General features: G+C 46.0%; 1 protein-coding gene across 1 annotated transcript in view; it reads right to left on the bottom strand.

Moving 5' to 3' along the window:
* The window catches only part of DDAH1 (dimethylarginine dimethylaminohydrolase 1), a 51,007-nt gene extending 29,596 nt beyond the window's left edge, over positions 1-21,411 (bottom strand). Inside the window, exon 1 of the mRNA XM_031614704.2 lies at positions 21,047-21,411. Within this exon, the coding sequence (XP_031470564.1) occupies positions 21,047-21,352 (306 nt within the window). The 5' untranslated portion in view covers positions 21,353-21,411. The remainder of the gene's footprint in view (positions 1-21,046) is intronic.
* Between the last annotated feature and the right edge of the window lie 341 nt (positions 21,412-21,752).

The following is a 21,752-nucleotide window of genomic DNA, read 5'->3' as shown; positions in this document are numbered from 1 at the left end:
CTTTGTGAAATAGCATTAGATCATTTTAAGAGGTTTATATAAGGACACTGAAAAACAAGTCCTTTTGTAAAACTGTTTTTTTTTTTTTTAAACATCTCCCTATTTCCACTCTGCATCAAGATGTGAAAATCCAACACGCGGCAAACCCAGCACTCCCAGACAGAAGAGGCCAACCTCAGCTCGAGTTAAATCTTCCAGCTGTTCCCAACTCCTTCTCTTCTCTCCATCAGAGAGGCTCACAGTGCTGCCTTAATTACTTGTTTAGGAAGGATGTGACATGTTCCAATTTAATACATTTAGCTCTTCTTAGAGAAAATGTAGAATTAAGCCACAGTACGCACTTGACAGATCTCTTAGCAACTAGCGTGCAATCAGCCAACAATGGATGATTCACAGTTTTAGCAAGAGTGTGCAGAACTGCCTGCCAAAAATCTGAATAAACGCACATTGCTAGACACTATGGTAAAATGTACCCTGATCTCTTTTAAACTATTATATCATAGAGGAAAGTTAAACGGCACACATTCCAGCAGCTCATCAGAGTCTGGAAATACAACTGAACTGCAACGTCTTGATTTTACGATAACTGATACTTTTCTGCGGTTATTTTCGCTTAATTAGAATAATGGTACCTTTCAAAGAGAACGACTAAAGTCCATCTGTTCGTGTAAATAGGGACTGCCATTTCCGTTCCCATTGCTCTGAAATAGAAAGAGGAGACTTGGAGAACACCAAATGGGTCATTTATTCCAGTCTGCTGCAGGGCCATCCTCTTAGCTCCTTAAAGAGCTGCACAACCCTTCGGGACCATCGCAAGGTGGATGGACGTACTGGGGCACAGCTATGTTTGCTTCACTGCCCATAAAAGCTGAGAATTAGGCCCACTTCCTGGTGAGGACTGCTGCTGCTACAAAAGCAAGGCTGTTAGCATTTCTACAGCCAGATTTCTGCCTTTGCTGTCCAGTTTCACTCCACGTTTTATACCTTGCTTTGGGACAGTTTTCTTCATGCACTTCGTGTGGGCATTGTAATACACAAAAACAGACTCAAACAAAGCCTTCAGAAAATCCTATCAAGAGCAAACAAAACAGGAGGAGTGCTGTTAGGATTACTTCCATGCTGCAAGAGCACCAAGGACACATTGCAGCCCATTCCCTTTCTGCTCCAGCCTCAATCAGCGAGTGCAGAAGACATCTCTACACTTCCCTTCTCCCTCACCTGCCCCACAGCCCCAGGATAGCTGGGCTGGGCACCAGGCCTTAGCTCAGCCCAGGTGTGACAGTACCTCCAGACAGGTTCTGGCTGCAGCCCAGAAACCCACTCACCACCCACCGCACTGTAGGCGGCCACCTCCAGCAGACCTCTTCCAGGTAAAGCAGATGTGCTTGGCAAAATAAGCGGCTTTCTTTGGCACAGCAGAGCGGAGCACCCAGACTGGTTGGCAGAACTCACCCCTAGAAGGAGAGCTATGGTCAGGGGAAGGAATGTGAGCACACTGCTCCATGCTGCCTTAACACTGGGGTAGTTGCGGGCTTCCGCCTGTGAGGCTGACAGCCCTGCGGAGCAAGGTGAAGGCAGCAGGGGGGTGCAGCAAGCATTAAGGAGGTGCATTAAGTGCAGAAGCACCACAGCTGAGAGTTTCTGTAAATGCATAAGGATGAAAATAGGGCAGACTGAAGAGAGGGGAAGGTACAAAACAGAAGGTTTATTGCTCTGTATCAAAGGTTCCCACTGACACTCAGTGAGACAACACTTGATAGACAAGTACAGCCCAGGAGGTTTTTCCATCTACTTCCACAGGACTGGATTGCAGGACTGAAAAGAATGTGAGCAGTGGGGCTGCAGGAGGGCTGGGCGCTACGGCTGGGAGCGGCAGTGTGTGACCTCTGCCTGCACAGCCAGCATTGTTGTGCACTCAACAGCAAATCACTGCACCTGGAAACCAAACACTGATTTTGCCTATAAGCAGGTGAACCTCTGCAGGAGGTAACTTTTCAACCCATCAAGGCTGCAGCTCGGGGAGCTGCAATGAAGCCTGTCGCTGATGTGAGACCCTGTGTAGCAAGAGGCAGCAGAGCTGGACCGGTGCACTCCTCTCTGGCCGTACAAAAGCAGTGGGTGATGGTGCTGTGAACCCACACCTTCCCCCAGATTTTCTACAGCTGTTGGAGCACTGCAAAGCCAGGACCGAGCTTGGATTCTTGTGTGTTGTGATAATCAGCTGGGGTTCGGAAAATCCTTCGAAAAATCTAATGTCCTGGCAACTTTGCAAGGCTTCTGAAAAAATAACAGTTTAACATCTGGAACAAAAACATTCCTAGGACGTCCAAGAGCAACATGGTGCAGAACATTTTCCCCCCTTAGCTATTGCTGTACAGCACTTCCTTGTCCCCAGCTCGCTGAAACTGGAATGTTTGCAGCAAGATGCTGAAACATTTCGTTGGAAGCCTTGCAGGAAGGTGGAAAGATAAAGAGTTATTCAGGCACTTGAACATTTTTTAATTTTCTGAGTTTTGTTTATTTTTCTTCCTGTCCCATGAATTTCCTCAGTCATTTAATGCATCTTAATCTTCATCAATATTTAACTCTGCAACAGGAATACTGCATACCTTATGTTTTCCCATTTAACTTGAGAACGAGGTGGGGGGGGGGGGGGGGGGCAGGAGAAGTGCGGAATGGTCTACAAGAAGAAGAAAAACAGCCAATTCTAAAGGAAACTGCCTTTCCTTTTTCCACAAGATGTCCTGGAATGGAGTCAGGCGGAAGGATGAAAGAGAAAGGTGGGCAGCAAACACATGGTGCTGCTTAGAGCTCACTGGTGTCGTGATTTAGGGCACTCTCCTTCCTGCCTCTGGAGGCCCACATTTCAACCTGGCTACATCAAGACTGGAAATATTTCTCAGGGATGAACTCAGCCCTCAGCAGAAATTAGTGCACAAGAGATGTTCTTTGCAGTAATAAAAAAAAAAAAAGCAGCATCATTCTCAATGAACTAGTAGCTTTTATAAATTGAATAAGTAACTTATAACATAGTTACATATTAAGCATATATATGCATATAAAATGCTTTCCTTTCAATTGAGGATATGCATGTTTAGCAAAGCTTTGCAATCCAAGGGAAATCCCATCAATGTTAGCATTTCCTGCAATGGCAACGTCATACCACCAGCAGCAGGCAGGTCTGTCTGAAACCCCAGGCAGAGCAGGGCTGTGGCAGCCCTGTGTTAGCAGAGATGCTCTGCAGGATGCAGTACTGCACCCAGCAACAGGTGAGTGATGGCAACAGGACCCACGTGTTCACTGCTGCAGGTTAAAGACAGCACGGAGCATATTGTACATTTGCATCCACCAGCAGTTCCAAGATCCTAAGGCCCACAAAGAAGTTGTGTATGTCTTCAGCTCAGTCAGAAAACCAGAGAGAACTACACTATACCTTGGACAACAGGAGTCAAATTAGTTCTGAAATATATCTCATTCCAGTGCACTGCCTGGAGGAGTTATAGCATGAATCTCAGTACAATAAGCTTTCCTGCAAAGGGAACTCAGACCTTGTAGAGCACGTGGGATTATTTCCAAGGCATGCCGCTAATATGACAGGACAGCAGAATCAGGCCTTGTGGTTTTCCAGCAGCAAGCGCACTTAGATGCAAGCAATGCCACAGTGTCCATAGTGCAGCCTCAGCCACCTTCAGGTCAAAGGCAGAGCCAGACAAAGCCACCTAGCAGTTCTCATGTACCAGTATACCAAAAAAGCATGGAAAGGAGAGAGGAGCTCTGACAGAACTACCGGTGGAGGGCTCAGATTGCAGGACCAAGATTTAATTACATCCTTCTTCCTGCTCACAGCGGAAATCTAGGGTGCCATCAACATCAGAAATACTGGGCACATGGACAACAGCTTTCAAGCGCTCTTGCAGAAGTTCTCAATTCCTCCCTCCCCCTGCATGGCACAGGGCTTTGTTGTGCACCATGTGCACATATCCCTGCCCGAAGGGAGCCCAGCCATGGCTGAGAGCCAGGGCCACGCAATAGGAATCTCAGCCATAAAAGACTGAACGAGAGACACAGCTCACACTGGAGAAGGACCCACGCTCACCCCTTCATTGCTCTGCAAACAGAAAACTCTACCCAATGAAGCAAAAACAGAACCTAAACTCAGACCAGAAATAAAGCAAGCACCGGCTTTCAGCAGGCTCCCAGCAGCTCTGAGCAGAGATGCTAGATTTTCTGATCGTTTATTTGTTCATTTAAGACAACCTCTTTCAATCAGAGCAAACAAGATAAACAGGCACTTCAGAAAGAGTGGAAAAACGCTTTTCAAATTTAGCCTGGAATGTTTTCTGGACTCATGAGATTTGCCTCAAGTTTTTAGCTTCTCTCTTCCCAGAAATACAAGCCAAAACCACCAAATCTATTCACTTGTTTCAAGCAAAAGTAATAGGAAAAAAATGTTTTTTGAATAAATCAATACACAGCTCTTGATCTCTGCCATGAAACAGAAGTCAGAGCTGCAACCTGGTCAGTTGGATGCTCGAGTGGCAACGCTGTGTGACACAAGGGAATCTTACAGAGCTTATCCACCCTTGGACAGACCACCACCGAGGATCCCAGCACTAAAATTTTTTGGGCAGTCTTTAAAAGTGTTTTCTTCAACGTAACTGTGTGCACACTGAGCCAGTTTCTCCAGTGGATGCTCAGCAACAAAAGAAGACATTCAGTGTATTTCACTGTGACATTACATTCCATAAGAGCTAAGTAAAACTTCCTTAATGTAATTTAATAGAGATGTCCACTCTGGACAACATTCAGCAGCATCCAAACTATATCTGCCTTATTTTAGTCCTCCTGGATTTCTGAGATTTTTCTCCAGTCCTCGACTCGCCAGTACCTATTGCCATGGCTTGGTGCCCTCCATCCTTTCATGGAACCTAGACACCCTATGGCAGATGAGATAAGACCAGCACTACCACCTCAGAGCTGATGTATCACTTCATGGACCTCACCCACAGACACACACCTGCCCTGTTCTGGACAACCCAGCACACAGCCAGCCCATTCTAGCCCCTTGCTATCCCTCCCATCTTCCCCCAGTATCGAACTGGGATCTTGCCTTCTGCATTTTCATCCCACATCATCCCACCCCATCTGCTGTTGCTAATCCCCCTCTTTTGGCAGCTGGCTGCCCAGGGGATACCTCTGCATTTTCACTGTTAGACTATATAGAATGTAATGAATCTTTAATTAAATGGGCTTGATGAGTAAAGACATTCAAATTAGGCTTCATCAGCAAGACAAAACCCCAGCTGTCTTTCCTAAAGGATATAACAAAGCACAGTTTAAAATACCTGGAATCTAATTTTAGCACTGGCAGAACAAGTTAGCAAAATGAATCTGTGAGGTAAGTAGGGAATAGCTGAAAGAGAAAAAAAAATCTTTAAGATCTTAAACAACTGGACAAGTTTTAATCAATGCAGTTTTTTACAGAGACTCCGTCGTATATGAGTTATTTCAAACAATTCAACAGGCTCAATGCAGCAGTAGCAAGGTTGCAGCTGGTTTCACAGAGGTTATCACTGTATGTTCAGTGTATTAAAGGAAAAAAGTGCAAGAGCCTTAGAAAAGAACCTCCAGGAAGCTCATTGTAGCTTCATGGAAATGGAGTAAATAAAGCATGCATCATCATCAGCACATCCTCAGCACGCTTCTCATCTCTTCTGGATGAGAGCAATACCAGGAACTTCTCTTGTTTAATCTGCAGGAGAGATTGCACTTGGTGCTGAATGACTCTTCACATTGACTTCAGTGGGAATAAACTACCCCGGATTTCAGGAGGAAAAAAAAGCACTAACAGAAAGTTAATGAGGTACAAACCGAGTTATGAATGGACCAAAGAAAAACTCTCCCAAAGCTACTTCCTGCCCTGCTGTGACAGAATACAAGCCTTTTAAGGCCTCCCCTCTCCCCCTTCCCTTCTTTGGGCAAGGCATTATTGTACCCCAAGACTTTCTGCATTTTTCTAATCAGTTTCCATTATGTTCTTTCCCTTTAAAGTTCCCCACTGTTACAGCTCCATCAGGAGCAATAATGCTGAAAACGGCAGCACAGGCTGGATATGGCTTTTAAAACTGTCTTGAAACAGAGCCAAGGTTGAATAAGTCTGCTGGACAGGGGTTAATGCTCGGCTCCCTGCCTCCATTGTGGGCATCTCTGCTTTTGCCCAGGCAGCTCTGCACAAGACAAAATGGAAAGTTTTAGAGCAGAGTCTACTCAGGTTAAGGAAAAAATTCCTAGCCAGCAAGTTTAGAAAAGGATGTTATGAACAAGGGGGCTGGGTTTGGCCTCCTTCAAACCATGGGGAGACCCCAAGGCAGAGCAGAGCGAACTTCCCCCATGTCCTACTCCACTAGAAGAAGGAATACGATGCAAGTTTGTTTTGTGTATTCATTCTGTTGCTTTTATGCTCTATGTAAAGAAAGCCACTGCCTTCCCCAAATACACTCTGCTGTCTGATTGTCATTTTACTCACCTTCAGATATTTCCATCAGCTGCATCCCCACCTCACTGCTTTGCACTAGCAACAAGCACCAGGCCTGCCTTGGAGCTGGCTGGCAATCTCATGAGACAGGCTCTCACAAGAATTTCCTGCTTCTGGTTCAGCCAGACATACTGCAACAACAGACGCTCTCGCGGTATTTTGGCACTCCCATTCCTCCTTCAGGCCAAGACCCAGGAATGCAAGAAAAGAAAACTTTTGATTTTTAGAATTTTAAAATAACTCAGCTCTTCTCTCTGCTACAGCAGCTGTCTAGGTGGCTTCCACAGAGATGAGCTGAATTGGAAGCTGTAAGTATCACCAGGAAATTTACTTCCCAGAAGACACCTTGGTCAGACACCATCACAGTGGGATGTCTGAGCAGTTTAGTCCACAGACAGAAGTGTTATGGAAAGAACAAATGACTCTGATTCTCCCAGCACAATGAAATGGATTTTCATGAGCCCTGTGGTGCATCCAGTAAGCACTTCTATCAAGATGAGCTAGTTGGTGAGAACTGTGTAAGAGCATCACGCAAGACCTAAAGATCTTTCATGCACATTCCTAAAGTGCAACCCATGAGGGAATGAGGAAGCCAGTTTCCACATTTTCCAGTCTCCCTGAATTACAGTGCAAGTCTGCACTGCACTCGGACAAGGCTGTTTCTGTGCAATTAATGGTTCAGTAAATATTTCAAATACTTGCAGACTGTTACAGCCCACATCTGCACCTCGGGAAGCATCTTTCTAAGCATCAGTGCTGGGTCAATACAGTTCCCACCAACTGATCAGCTTCAGAAAAAGCCTTGCTGGAGATGCAGAACTCAGACCACATACAAATGCCTTCAGGAACATCTCTTAGCACGTTAGGCATTACCTTTCAGGATAGCCAAAGCACATGGCCATGCTTCTGGCAAGAAAAAAAAAATGGCCATGCTGGACATTGGAGAGGCTGCCTTTGTGAAGGGCACTCCCAGCACACAGGCAGCTCAAGTTTTAGGGACTGGTTTGGGAACTGCAGTCAAAAATTTTTAATACAAGCTCTTAAAGCTGGTTGGGCTTCTAAGTCATGTTTAGGTTCAGAAGCAAAGGGCCCTGCCTTTCTGAGATGCTGCGCCTGGACTTCCCATTCTGGGCTTTGGCTGGGGGTCGCAGGATGCTTTCCACGGCATTTTCAGGCATGTTAAAACACTTAATAAAAAGACCATGCTGCTGATCTCATCTATGAGTTATCACCTACACTGCTGTCTGTGTGGGGATGAGGGTAATGCCTGGCAGCAGGCATGTCAGATGAGCTCTACCTCTGAAGGAAACCCCTCTGGAGTTTACAGCAGCAGCAGCCCCCTCACTTCAGCCCCTTCAGACTCAGGGGCAGTCCCCCAAAAGCTACACAACTGCATCTGTCCTCTGCTAGGTATGAAGGGACAAGCCTACAGGAAATCTGATTACTAAAGCAGGCAGCACGCATGGGAGACACATCAGGTGCTTTATACATCAGCAACAGAGATGGGCTTTTCCATCCCTGGAGGAACATATAGAAAGCAAGACACAAAGACTAAGTGTTCTTTAAAGTATATGGTACACACTAATTGCAGGATATATTAAATATTACTACACAATATTTAATATTATTATGCATGCAAGTTCTATTGTGTTACTAACCACACTCACAAGCGCTGTATGATACAGCTTTAAGTCTCCTGGTCAACATCTAAGGCTAAGAAACAGTTTCAAGCTAAAACCATGTCATTTTGACAAACATTACATTACATCAGACTTTCCACTACAGAAAAACACAATCGTGAGATCAGCTTAGAGAGATGGTAAGTAAGCAGACAAAGCAGGAAAGAGTTTAAGCATTTTAAGCTGAGGGGAGTGACTACAGTCTCCGTGTTAAGCACTGGCACCTTGCAGGACTGAGCCCTCTCTACTTAAATGCTTACGTTGCAGAACAAGACACAGGTCTTAATTTTTTTTTGTTTTGTTTTGTTTTAAAAGCTCTTTGAATGTTAACATCACATATAGACAAGAAGTTGGGTTTGCTACCAGTATCTCATGTGCAATGATGTGGGTGAATTTGCTTTCAGGAATGCAAAACAGAGCACTATTTTTAGACAAGGACTTTGTATTTACACAATCTCAACGAGACCATACACACTATTTTATTAACAGCTCTTTGTTTACATTCCATCCCTGAGCAATAGAGACCCATTTCTTAAGATGTTCTGCGAGTATTGATGGCCACTAGAAGGACTTGCAGTCCTTCAGGAGCTCCCATTACGCTTCTGGTTGAGTGCAGCAATCTTGTAAAAATGGTAAGGAAACCCAGCAAAGTGAAAATTAGGTTAAAATCAGAGAAGTCTGGTGCAGAATTACAAGTAGTGACTTCAGTCCTTAAAAATCAAGCATGGATAGAGTACTCAAAAAACTGCTCTAAAGTTTTCTGCCATTTTTCATGTCTGCTGACAACTGTGCCGAGTCTCCCTTAAGTATGGAAAAATGAGAAAGATCATGTCATGTTCAGGAAATATCAAAGCCATAACAAGAAAGAGTAAGCCCAGAGAGGGAGAGGACATGCTCACCCCAGATGGAAGCTGCTCAAAGCTTGTTGAACAGGACAGTCACACAGTCACTTTCCCCACAGGTACTGCAAACTCACCCTTAGAGCACAGAGAGTTGCACTGTTCTTCATACCTTCCCTGGCATTTACTTTTGCTCCTCTTCAATCATCCTGCAACACTATGAAACAGTGCCATGGCAATCCAGACTGAAGCGAAGCCGCAGCTCCAGCTACTGGGTTAGGCAAGCCCACTGGGAATGTGACTGCAGCCAAAACAATCAAATCCAAAGCAGAAGGAGGTGCAGCTTGAACCCTCCCTCCCTGCCCAGCAGGGCCAGGTTACAAGCCACCAGGCCCCAGGCTCATGCAGCCTATATTTCAGAAGCCTGCCATCAAGGTCATGGGTTCACACCAGGTTTCTACACAAAGGACTCACAACTGGGAGGAGTTTTTGGACACATGGCCACAGACAAATGTTTACCATCCATTGCCAGAGCATCACTTCTAGTCCTGCTCCCGTAAAAAGCATTTCACAGTTGGCAGTGGAGACTCTGTGATGCACACCAGGCCTGACTGGACTTCTGTCAGAAAGTGCTTTCAGGCTGCTTGTGGCCTTATCTCAGATAATAAGATGGATGCCACTCCTGGCAGTCTGCCACTCATCAGACCCACTTGAAAATGACTGCTGCATGCAGATAAAAGATCAGCAGCTCTGTTTTGCAGATTTTTAGTGATTTGATTAGCTGTGAAGAAGGGGTGTAAGGGCAGAAAAAAGCAGTACCTCTTCCAAAAGGCTCCTTGTGCTCTGAAAAAAACAAACAACTGTTTTATACCACCAGTACTGGTATTTTCTGGCTCAGTCTATACCAGGCTATATAGGAAAGCCTACCCATAATCTCCACAGTCAGTACTGGCAGATTATCAATAGCCATCAGCTTCCCCACGACAATGTTGACCTCAGGGGCTGCGAGAGACCGCCCTTCCCACAACACCTTTCTGCCAAACCTCCTCAAGGACACTCTCTTCCACAGCACTAAGCCTGGCTCTCAATATATCAAACCTCTGTATGCCAAGTATTCATTGCTTGGCCTTTCTAAGAATCATTTTGCAAAGCTTGGATGGCAATATGTTTTCACAGCTGATGTGGAAAAGCTAGAAACAACATTTCCCAATGAGAAATCTGTGTAACAAAGTGTGCTCTGTTTCTAGGGTTTCTAGGGTTAATCTGACTTGCTAGAAGGAGGAAAAAAAATCCTTTCATACTGTTGACATAAAATATCTCAGCTTTTCTTAATAGTGGAGCCGTTCCATTTTCTAGTTTCTGTGCTAGGATAGATATATGGAAGCAGAGAAGAAAAAAATTAACATCTGACCTTAGAAATTCATTTGTGGTGCTTCAGTGGCCCACCTTGTGCCACCTGACACCCTAATTAAGCCTGAATGAAGGTTTCTACAGCCCAGCAGGGCAGAAACACTGACAAGATATCCACAGCAAAGCAGAGCCTCCCCAAGTGCAGCTCTTGGACCACTCGTGACCTTCAGGATCACAGTGAGTGACTCATTATGAGGCTGGTAAAGAGCTATCAGTATTATAGCTTATTCATAATACATCAGCTGCTTAAGTGGGTCACAGAGACCTGGATATCCAAGTAGCCCGACTCCAGCAGCAGTCAGTGCTGGCAGCTTAAGGAAAGAATAACAAAGAGAACAAGTATAGAGTGATTTTGTCTTGGTATAATTTTGCCTCACTTATTGTAAGAGGCAGTGTACACATATTCAAAGCCAGATATTGCATCTGGATCAAAGTGCTGAACAGCTATTGAAGGATCTCTTTTGTAAACTTGTACCCAGCTGTACTTTTGGACCCCACAACATCCTGGCAATGAAGCTGACAGCTCAGTTGTGCACTGCATGACAAAGTATTTCCTTCTGCTTGAGTCTGCTGCCTGGGTATTTCTCTGGATGTCATCAAGTTCTGTACTATCATTCCCATTTTATTTTTACTGTACCATTTGCAATAAATAGCTCTTCTATTTCTCCCCTGCTCTTGCCTAAAATAGCTTTTCTGGACAAAAGGCATTTATTTAATTAGCCTTACTTCACACTACCCTGTATTGCAGCAAGATCTTCTTGCCCACCTGTACCGCTTATGCTGTGTTTCCAAGATAGGCAGCTAGAACTTCAAACAGCATTTCAGGTGAATAATTAATCTAAAATCCATTTAAGAAAAACAACAGTAATACTGCATGTATACAGTTTTTAAAAAAGCTTTGGCAGTGCTCATCTAAGAAGGAATATCCTAATGCAACACCCTGCGGTCAAGGAAATCTGGAAAAAAATAGTTATCCAATTCATATCTTTCTCCATCAGCATCTTTACACACTTTGTACTTGCCTCCAAACAACACTGCTCACTTCAGCTCTACCTACCACACCTTGTGAGCATAGGCACTAGTACTTGCATCTTTTCACATCTTTTAAAGAGCCAAGAACTAGCATTAAACCTCAGGAAAGCCTAGTGGCTAGCAATAGCCACAGCTCCACTTCTCTGTGCAGTCATCGCTGGAAGAACATGAAATGCATGCATGAGAGCCATCATCCTTACCATTCCAACCACAGATATCACATGTTCAGACAACCGGGTAGGTGAAACTCTCCAAATTACTTGAATTATCTGGAAAATGATCTCCTGTAGGACTAGTGAATGTCTCTTACCTTTACAAAGAGGTATATTACAAAGGTAAGGAATTTACTGCTAAACATTTAAGGTACACTTAAAAAAAATCAGTGTGCTACTTCTGGACACGCCAAAGCCTGGCTCCATCTCTAAACCACTAACTTTTCCAGTTAGCTGAACACATGGGTTTGCACGGAGATGACCATCTCCATAACTGCTGGACCGCAACACAAAGGACACCAACCACACAGCAGTGCAGAGAAGGAGGTATATGCAGGACTCCTGGCCAAGAAGATCATTCTGTGGGGCATGGGAGGAAAAAAGACAGCTGTCATGTTACACTTTTTCCCAGAGAAGAAAAGACAAATCCAGAAAAATATCACAACACTGCTATTAACATCCAATTGTGTGGCAGGTCTTGTTTAAGCTTGCTATGGTGGCCAGCTGGGGCTGAGCTGAGAAAGAGGATTTGATCTTGCCAGAGAACTTCAGCTAGCATTCAGAGACAGATGCAGAGAGCCAGCTCCTTTACTATTAACACATGTAACCCTTCCAGAAACAAATTATCACAATTATTTTTTGAAGACAGTGCCAAGCACTGCCTTTCTACTGAAGTGAAAATGAATTCTGCAAGTCTCAAACAAACTATTTTTGATGTATGTATTTGTTTTTGCTGTTGACTCAAGGTAACAGAAAAGTAACAGAGCAACTAACTTGTTTTTGATCAGTCACCTTGGATGAATGCAAGACCTGAGTTGGGTACACCTCAGCCATGAAACATTATATTTGTTTCATTTGTTTTCTTTAAAACAAATGCTAATACTACTACAAAAGAAGTAGCAAGAAAAGTTGTCAGCTGGTGCTGTGGTCTCATCATTCTCATCCCAGAAACGAGGCTGACCAGTGCTTAGTGCTGGCCAGATCACAGACCAACAGAGTGAAGCTTTCTCACAGCATACACCTTGACTGAATAGAGGAAGTGCCTCTGTACTTAAATACAATGCTTAACCAATTAATGCTCAGAAGTTATGCCAGCCATAATAATCACTCTCATAATAGGAACACACTCTCTGCAGGCACTAACACATGCAAGCCTTCCAAAAGCACTGGCTGCTATACAGAATTCGCTGTGCTCTGACAAAACTTCTGGGCAATGAAGATTCTTGCTTTGCACAGGTGACTCACGTTTCAGGTTAGACATCTAAAAACCCAGTCTGCATTTCTGATCCAGTACTACTTACTAGGAGACTTATGATAAAGACAAGAAATCCTCTGAAAACTGAACAACGCAGAAGCATTGACAACATGTCCTTAGACTAATTTGTACCACAAAACTCACTGGATGCTCCATATGAATGGAACAACAAGTGCAAGCCACATCTGTGGCCAAGATTGAGTACCACACCAACTACCCAGAATCAGTCCAAAAAAAAAAAAAGCAGTAAGAGAACAGTAACAACATTGGCAGAAATTAAGATGTGCTTATTTTAATTTAAAAAGCCAATGTTTAGACCAGCTGTGCTTGCCGATGCACTGTATGCCCCAGGGAGCTCTCCGGGTGGGACAACTGGAAGCACTGAGTTGTTTGTTTTTTACAAGGGCAGCTCAATTTGTTACTTCCAATATCCCACTTGACCAAACCAGAGCTTCTTACCTTTGCCACATGGATGCTTCCACATCGGCAGTAAGTATGTTTTACAATTAGCCAGAAGCTCTTCAAGCTTTATCAAAATGACAGGCAACTACATGAGCTGCAGACCAGATGCTTCACACATATTATCAGCAAATTGGAACTGAATTTGCAAAAGGCAGATTGTGAGAGGCAGAGGGGGAGATGGAGATCTGCTCTCCTTCCTGCATGCATGTCCTGACACAGTGCTACTGGGGAGCCCAGGAAGCTCAGCCAGGGATCAGTCTCTCCATAACACAACATCTCAGCAGACAGCAGCAGAGCCTCCACACACTTCACCACTCAGGAGGTGCTGGCAGATCCTCCCATGAGCAAGAGAGCACTGCGGCTTCCATATGAATGCCCTCCTTTGCAGGGTGTGTGGGGTGCTGCAGGGAGAGCAGGACTGAAAAACCCATCAAGCAGCTTACACTGGAGATGGCACAAACTCACTTTTAAACCCTGTTAAACTAGTTTTTATGAAGCTTTAAGTGAGATGGTTGCCAAACAGAAAGATTTAACTTCAATTTGACAGTCTGGTCAGAATTCTCTCGGGGAAGCAGCGAGGTAGCTCCAAGCCATCTGTCTAAATCAGAACAGCAGAAAAGGTGCTTTTCATTCTTCTAAGGAAATGCTTAGGGTTATTCGGAACCTTTAAGCACTTAGCATTTGCACTGAACCGTGAGCTCACCAAGGACTATTTATCACAGCCGGAGGAGCAGTGATTAAGAAAGGTACAAAAGCTGACATCAAGGCTTGCAAAATAATAGTAAGTGTCCAGAGGAGATTAAAAACAGGCACTTAAAGGCCAAATTATTTTGAATCTTTTGGTCAGCACTTCAGATATTGCTGAGATGTAGTAATTTAATAACAAAGTCTAAATGCTGCCTCTGTTAGAAAAGCAGGAGAGTTAAGTTGCTCCTAGACCGTCCTGCGAGACTGTTTTACAGTTCTATAGATAGAAACCAATTATAATGAATACAGTCCAGTTATATTGATTTGACTAGAAGCTACTTCCCAGTATTTTCATTAAATCTGTGATCACAGTAGCAAAATTGAAAATGAAAGAATGTAGTTCTTGGCATGGCTCATTTGCCCAAAGTGCCAGACCTATTAATATAGGGTCAGAGCTACATCAGCAGTGAACTCTGTGACCAAAGCAGAATTTCCCCAAATCATAAGGCAATGCTCCAACCACAAAGCAGATGGAAGGGCAGGGCCACAGAACAATTCAACCTGCTTTTGAAGTAGACTGCTTGAAGAGGCTAAAATACTCCTTCCATGCATTTACTGGGACTCCAATTATGTAGGCCCCTGACGTTGGCCTGTTTGATACCACCAATGTTTTTTTTCCAACTTGCCTCAAGTACTATTAAAGTGGAGATTATAATATTAAGACAGAACTTCTCTACTGGTTACTTTTCAATTAAGGTATATGCTAATACCAACACACTGATGAAAGCTAATAAAACGTACTGAAGAAAGCACTGATATAAATTCTGATGAAAGCCACTTGGTTGCCTTCTGTGCACAATGATGAGCAGCAGAAAGCTTCACCAGCCCCAGCACACCTGTCCAAGTGACAAGCACTTTGAGGAAGATCATTACACTTGGTTCTATCAGTTATATACTCTCAACATTCTCCATACAATATCTCTACAGAAGACAACTAAAACCTAGGTATTCAGCAAAATCATCTCAACCCTCATTTGACTGGGACTTCTACATTTGTTTTCAGTACACCTAAAAATAGCTGTGACAATCAAAGACAGTATCTTTTACACTTTCATTCTGGTTTTGAAGTTAGAACGAGAGCATGGTGAAAAGAAGAGGCCAAAAGATCACGTGCAAAATGGGAAAGATACTCAAGCAAAAATAGTCTGAATAGAAGGGTGCCGAACACCATTTCTAATTTACTTTCAGCATCTTTCACATAAGGTTTCTGATTATGTTTACTCTCCAACTGGTTTAAGCACCAAGCAATGGCAGAGAGGTACTCCTGAGGTTCCTACCAAACTTTCTAGACAGAACACCAAAGTTAATCAGTAACATCACAGGTGAGGTGCAAAAAAAGCATGCAAAGGGGTCAGAGCAAATGAACAAGGCCTCCAGTGTCTGTTATGATAGTTTACAGAACTATGAATTAAAGTGGTATGTTTTATTTTATTTATCTCTTGCTTCTCTAGCGAGGAGAAAACACTAATCCTCCATGGAAATGAGACAGGCCTTTGCCAGTTGAGCAGAGAAATGCTGCTTTAAATGATTAGTCAGCAGATATAGGCTCTCGTGCACTAGCACGTACTATAAAATAAAACCCCCATAGCCTAATTAAGTTCAGGAGCTAGCAGAGCCTTGAATCCATTTCTCCTGAGCTAAGCTTTTCTATTAACAATTATTCTACAGAACCATCTAGGTCTACAGAGGAGATGTCTATCATTTAGCAGCAGCAATATAACCTTACCTGCCTGAGCAATATATAACTCCTTACCCCTGACAGCTTTTTCTACCTGCCTGCAGAGAAGCAGCCTTTCTCAGAAGCCTCAGCTACCTGGGCTGAGAAGCACTGCCGCCAGCACCAGCATTCAAGCTCGAGGACCAAAGCCCTGCCACTCAGCAAGTAGATGTAGGAAGAAGAACCGAGAGATGCTCAGGGGTCACCAGGAGGCTCTTCCAATGCTTGCTGAGATGATAGCACTTAATAAAGATATTCTGTTGCTACTCATACTCTGTCCTCCCTCCTCCTATGCTGCAGCAATGCTGCTTCACAGGTTGTCCCCAGGAGGTTTTCTGGGGAAGAAAAGAGGCTCTTGGGTGGGCATTTCCTTTCTTGACCACCAATGGAGGAATTGCTCACCACGATCACTTCTGCAGCAACTACTTTTCCTTGCCTATGCAGCAGCTGAAAAGAAGCCATGTTACTGGGGGTCTATTCTGCTGAGCTTTTGGATTTCCATCTGCCTGCATAAGTGCTGAAATGGTGCAAGTTCTGTTTGTGCTATCCCAAGCACATTAAGACAACTTAGACAGTAAGCGCAATGTGCTGATCAGGGCTCACCTACACATCTAATTCTGGTGCATTCAGAAGGTGACACAAAGAACTTATACCAGCAGAACAAACAATTGAGAACACACTTCCTGGACAAAAGGTACTGGAACTTGATCACAATGTTTTCATTAGAGTTACTCAACTTGAACATCAAGCGTGTTGGTGACTGCACACAGCTAAACAAAACACCGGCTTATCCACATTAGCCATCCATCTCTGGCTTACTTCAAGAGCTTTTGCCTTCTTACTAAATCCCAAAGTCCCCAGAAACTATGAATTTTAAAATAAGTTCAGAAGTTGATAGCACAGAAACATAATGCTGTGAAATAAGCCTCTGCTTCTTGCAAACAAATCATTAAATGCATGACCGATTTTTCTACTTTACTAAAAAAAAAAACCATATATATATATATATATATACACACACACACACACTGGGCTGTTTCCCAGTACTCACTGAACATGACCAAGTTGAGCTCAACTTTTTTTTTTTACTCTACAATAACTTGGAGCAAGAACAAACAGCCTAGCAGCTGTTCTTTTTTTTTTTTTTCCCAAGCAGACAACCAGTAAAGAATCCAACGGTGCTGGAGGGGTAACCTATACTATATCTGTAAAGCATGGAAGCTCAGTCAGTACTATTAAAGATTGCTGCAGAAATTTTCCTGCTGCATACAGCATTACAGTAATTTGATGACAAGCCTTCTTAATAAGGAGTCTAGTCAGTGAAAGAACACACTGCAATGGTTCTTAAATATTGCATTATGGTTTTTGGCAACATGAAATGGGGAGGATGGAGACAGAGCAGCTCAGTTCACACATCTGGCAGGCAGCTTATCAGGAGGCACTATGTGCCTGAAGCAGAACTGCTCCAGCTGCATATTCAGCCAGGCTGCTGTCTTTGGGATGCACCTTGAGCATCCCCATATCCTTCATCTTCCATGGCTCCGATCAGGCTGCAGAGCCTGACCTACCACAAGCCTGTTGGCAAGCTGCCTGGACACAAGCCCTTCTATTAACATACCACAGGAGCTGCAAGTAACCTACAGCCCATGGAGGTAAAAGAAGGGACAAGTGAGCCCTGCCTGGTTGCAGCACCAGCTGGAACAGCTCTCCCGCACAGCGGGAGGTTCAGGGCAGGAACACGTACTCAGTGGACAGGCTTCATATTAACTGGGTTAAGCCAAGCGTGTGTCAACCACTCTCTTGAAGTATTCATGGGTTATGCTTGTGTTACATAAAAAGAATAAGAAACCGCTCTTTGAGAAACTGGTACTGTATGTGGATTGCAGCCACCCTCCTTCCCTCTGACAGCCAGTGAGACTGTGAGTGACAAGGCACTAAAGCAGCCCCATGCACACTCACACCAGGCTGGCTAACCAGCTGGAGGACTGGTGAAGTCCTTCAGAAGCAGCATGCAGAAATCAGTTTTATGAGTTTGTGTCCTTATGATTCTCTAGCAGTGGATCAATTGGACCAGGAGCCAACCTCCTCTCAAAGCAGGACCAACTATCAGAATAGACCATGCTGATCTGGGCTTTATCCAGACAAGTCTTGAAAGCCTCCACAGATGATGGCAGAGCAGCTTTTCCAGGCCTTCATTTCACTGCTTGGCTGTCCCCACTGCAAAAAAAAAGCCTTCTTACTATCCCATTAAACCATCATGCTTCAATTTACACCCACTGTCTCATCATCCTGCCACACATGATGAAACACCCTGCCTCTGTTCTTGATAACCCATGTAGGTACTGGGGGGTTGCTCTTAGGCCCCCTAAGCCACCTCTTCTCCAAGTGGAGCAGGTCCTGTTGCCTCAGGCTATGCTTCAGCCCCTGAGCAACTTTCCAATGAGTGTGTTCTGTTGCCAATCTCTCCCTGACACTAAGAAGAGGAACCAAGATTGAACGTGGTCTATCAATGCTGTCTAACAAGTGCTAAATAGAGCACTTTCCTCAGCCTACTGGTTCTGCTCATTTGGAGGGCTCATTGGGATGCTGTAGGCCTTCTCTACCATAGGGGCACATGCTGCAGGCTCACATTCAGCCTGCTGCCCACTAGACCCACTGTGTTCCTCTGCAGAGCTGTCCTCAACATGTGTGTCAGCCAGGCTTTCCTTCAGCAGGAGGGCAGCCCCAGATGTGTATGGCATGCTGCTGCCTTCCATCTTCTCCCCATCTCTCCACAAAGCACTGCTGTAGCAGTGCTCCCTGGAGAGCAAACTGTTTTAAATAATTAAGTTACATGTTCAGACAAGCATTACACTGCATTGTTAGTTTTAAGAGGATGTTTGTTCAATTTTTTTTTTCCCCCCAACTCATAGAAAGCTCATGGGAGTGATTGCCCCATCATTTAAGGAAACTAATAGGGTTCAAATTATGCTTCAGAGCTTTTTCTCTTATCTTGATTTATGACTGTGCCTGGAGAAGTCACCCATGGAAAGAAGTAAATCTGTTCTGCTGTTTCTAGTATAAAATTTGAACACAGTAGATTTATTTCATATCACATCTGAACTGCTACTTCATGGAAGTAGTTAGCGCTATCAATAAGGAGCCACATATCAGTCCCAGCAGGCATGGGCCAAGCAAGAAAACCAACAAAAACAAAACAAAAAACCAACAAACAAGAACAGAAGTAGAATAGATTTTCTCTAATTTTCAAATTGACAATAAATTGCATAATTCAATGATAAATTGTTACCATATGCAACCCTTCCAGCACAATCCTTTTAATTTTCTTTTTTTGAATATGCTGGAGGAACATCTAATTATGATTTAAAAGAATTTAACATATTTAGAATTACATAGTAAAGATCAGATCATGATTTTTTTTTTTTTTGTTAAGGGAGGAAAAAAAATGAAACTGTCTTACAACACCAATAATTACAATAAGCCAGATAAAACTGATGTGTGGCTTTTAGCATGCTGCTGTTAACCCCAGGAGAGAGCTAATGCTACCAGGCACTCACATTCAACTGTGCTTCACTCGAGGGCCCTGCAGCCTTTCTCCTCTTTCAGGCACCACAAGCTCTCCCCCATTACTCCTGCAGCCTTGACTTGTCTTTGTCCACTACCTCTACTGAACCGGAACAGCCAATGACATTGAAGAGAAAACAACTCTATTCCCTGTATCAAGGCGTACCCTACACCATTTTATTCCTTATTAATATATATTTAATTTCCTTACACCACTTCAAATGATACAGCAAAGTTACAGCCAGCAGCCCATTCAGTTCTGCTGCCCTGTCTTGTCTCTTTGTGTTCCCTCTGTGTTGGCAGAACACAAAACCTCGAAATGGACAAAGAAATGCTGCCTCTTGCATTCTGCTGGTGCTCTGGTTGCCTGTGTCCTACCTCCCTCCACCCGCTGCATAACATAACCCAGCACCCCTTACTGCCCAAACACTTCTGGGCTCTCAAATATAACCAGCCAGAGCCAACATCACTCTGCAGAGACACTTCTGTATTAGTACAGAGTGCAGTCAATAACGGAGTCATTTCTGCTGAAGGCTCTCACAGCACACATCACTGACTCACAGCAGAAGACCTGCACAAGCCCTCTTGGGCCTTGACAGCTCCTGGAAGCAGCATGTGGCTGCATGCACACTTGGCTCTAGTGCTACTCCCTCTAAGAGCATCCAGGTGTGTTTGAAGCAGCAGGTACACCTGTATGCACAGGGAAAAGCATATGTGTAAGAGCTGTGCAATATCTTTGACTCACTGTTGGACAAAATTCAGGTGAACTTTATTACTAGAGCATCACATCAAAGACCCAGAGCCATACAGACCATTGTACACTGCACTGTGGCCCAGGGAAGCCTCTCAGCCCCAGGCATGCCAGTGAGTGGCTGTGTATCACAAGGCCACAGCAGCGGCACCCCAGGAACAGGCACGGGGGCAGACAAAGACGGTCACCCCACAGCCTGCCAGCAGAGAGACGAGCAGTCAGCACAGCAGTCCTGCAGCCTGGAGATGGGCGAGCTGCTTGACTTCCTACTCTGCTCCTCGAGGAACTGGGTGGATGGGTGGCACTTCACTGCCCGCCAGACCACCTTACGGGTGGGCAGTACGCATAGAAGGTCCCGAGAACGCCCGAGGCGGGCCGAGTAGCTGTACCCGCTCAGCACGGGGGGCCCACGCAGGGGCTGCAGGCAGGTCCAGCGCAAAGGAGCGGTTCCCCGGGCAGGGACCGGGTGAGGCCCTCCGGCACCTGTAGCACCGCCCGCAGCACGGCCGCAGCCCGGCGCGCCACGAAGACGGGTTCGGGGCCGAAAGGAGCGGCGGCGCCGCCGCACACCCACAGCGCTTCGCGGTGACCCACGCGAAGGACGCGGCTCCGCCACCGGGAGCCCACGCGGCCGCGAAGGGCCGAGATGAGTCATGGCTCGCAGAGGGGCAGCGCGGCGCTGACCACGGCCGCGCTCCGGGCACCTGCGGGCCGGAGCCTCCGGGGGGCGGCGGGGCCGGGAGGAGCCCCGCGGTGCCGCCTCAGCAGGGACGGCAGCAGGGACGGGCGGTGTCCGCCGCGCCCCGGCACGGCTCGGGCTCCCGCACCGCGACCGTACCGTACCTCCTTCCTGCGGCTGGGCGCGCCCGGGCGGGTGAGCAGCGCCGTCTCTTCGCAGACTACGGCCGCGTCCTCCACGAACACGCAGTCGGGAAGGCTCTCGTCAGCCGGCAGCTCCAGCACCTGCAGCCCCAGCTTGCCCCGCAGCACGCCCACATACAGCTGATGCTCCCGCTCCGCGCGAGCGAAGTCCACCTCGGGGCCCGGCGTGCTGCGCAGCGCCTGCCGGCACAGCGACTCGGGCAGCGCCCGCACCACGGCGTGCGTGCAGCGCCCGAAAGCGGCGGGGCCACCGCCCAGCCCGGCCATGCTGCGCGGGGACGCGGGAGGATCCGAGCGACCCGGCTCCGCGCGGCTGCCGCCACCGCCGGCCCTGGCAGCTGATAAAGCGCCGCCCGCGGCCCGGCCGCGCCCCATTGGCTCCCCACCAGGCACATTTCCATGGGGCCGCCGCCGAGCGCGCTCCCATTGGCTGGCGGAGGCGGCCGGACCGCGCCATTGGCCGCCCCCCGCGGAGCGCCGCTTACCTGGGCGGCGGGCGGCGGCGGCGTGACCCTCGCAGCTTTGAGGAGCCGCGCCCGGGTGCGCTCGGCGGGTCGCTGGGGCTCGGTCCGGGCTGAAGCTCGGTCCCGGGCGTCGTCGCCGGGACTGTTCCTGTTCCACAGCGTTAGGGCTTGGGGTGCCACGTGCCCGGACCCGGCGTCACGGC

This window comes from Phasianus colchicus, chromosome 9 (assembly GCF_987193195.1).
Source record: "Phasianus colchicus chromosome 9, bPhaCol1.hap1.1, whole genome shotgun sequence".
Taxonomy (NCBI): domain Eukaryota; kingdom Metazoa; phylum Chordata; class Aves; order Galliformes; family Phasianidae; genus Phasianus; species Phasianus colchicus.
The sequence above is the reverse complement of the archived record's forward strand: the minus strand, read 5'-3'. Positions and strand labels throughout refer to the sequence as shown.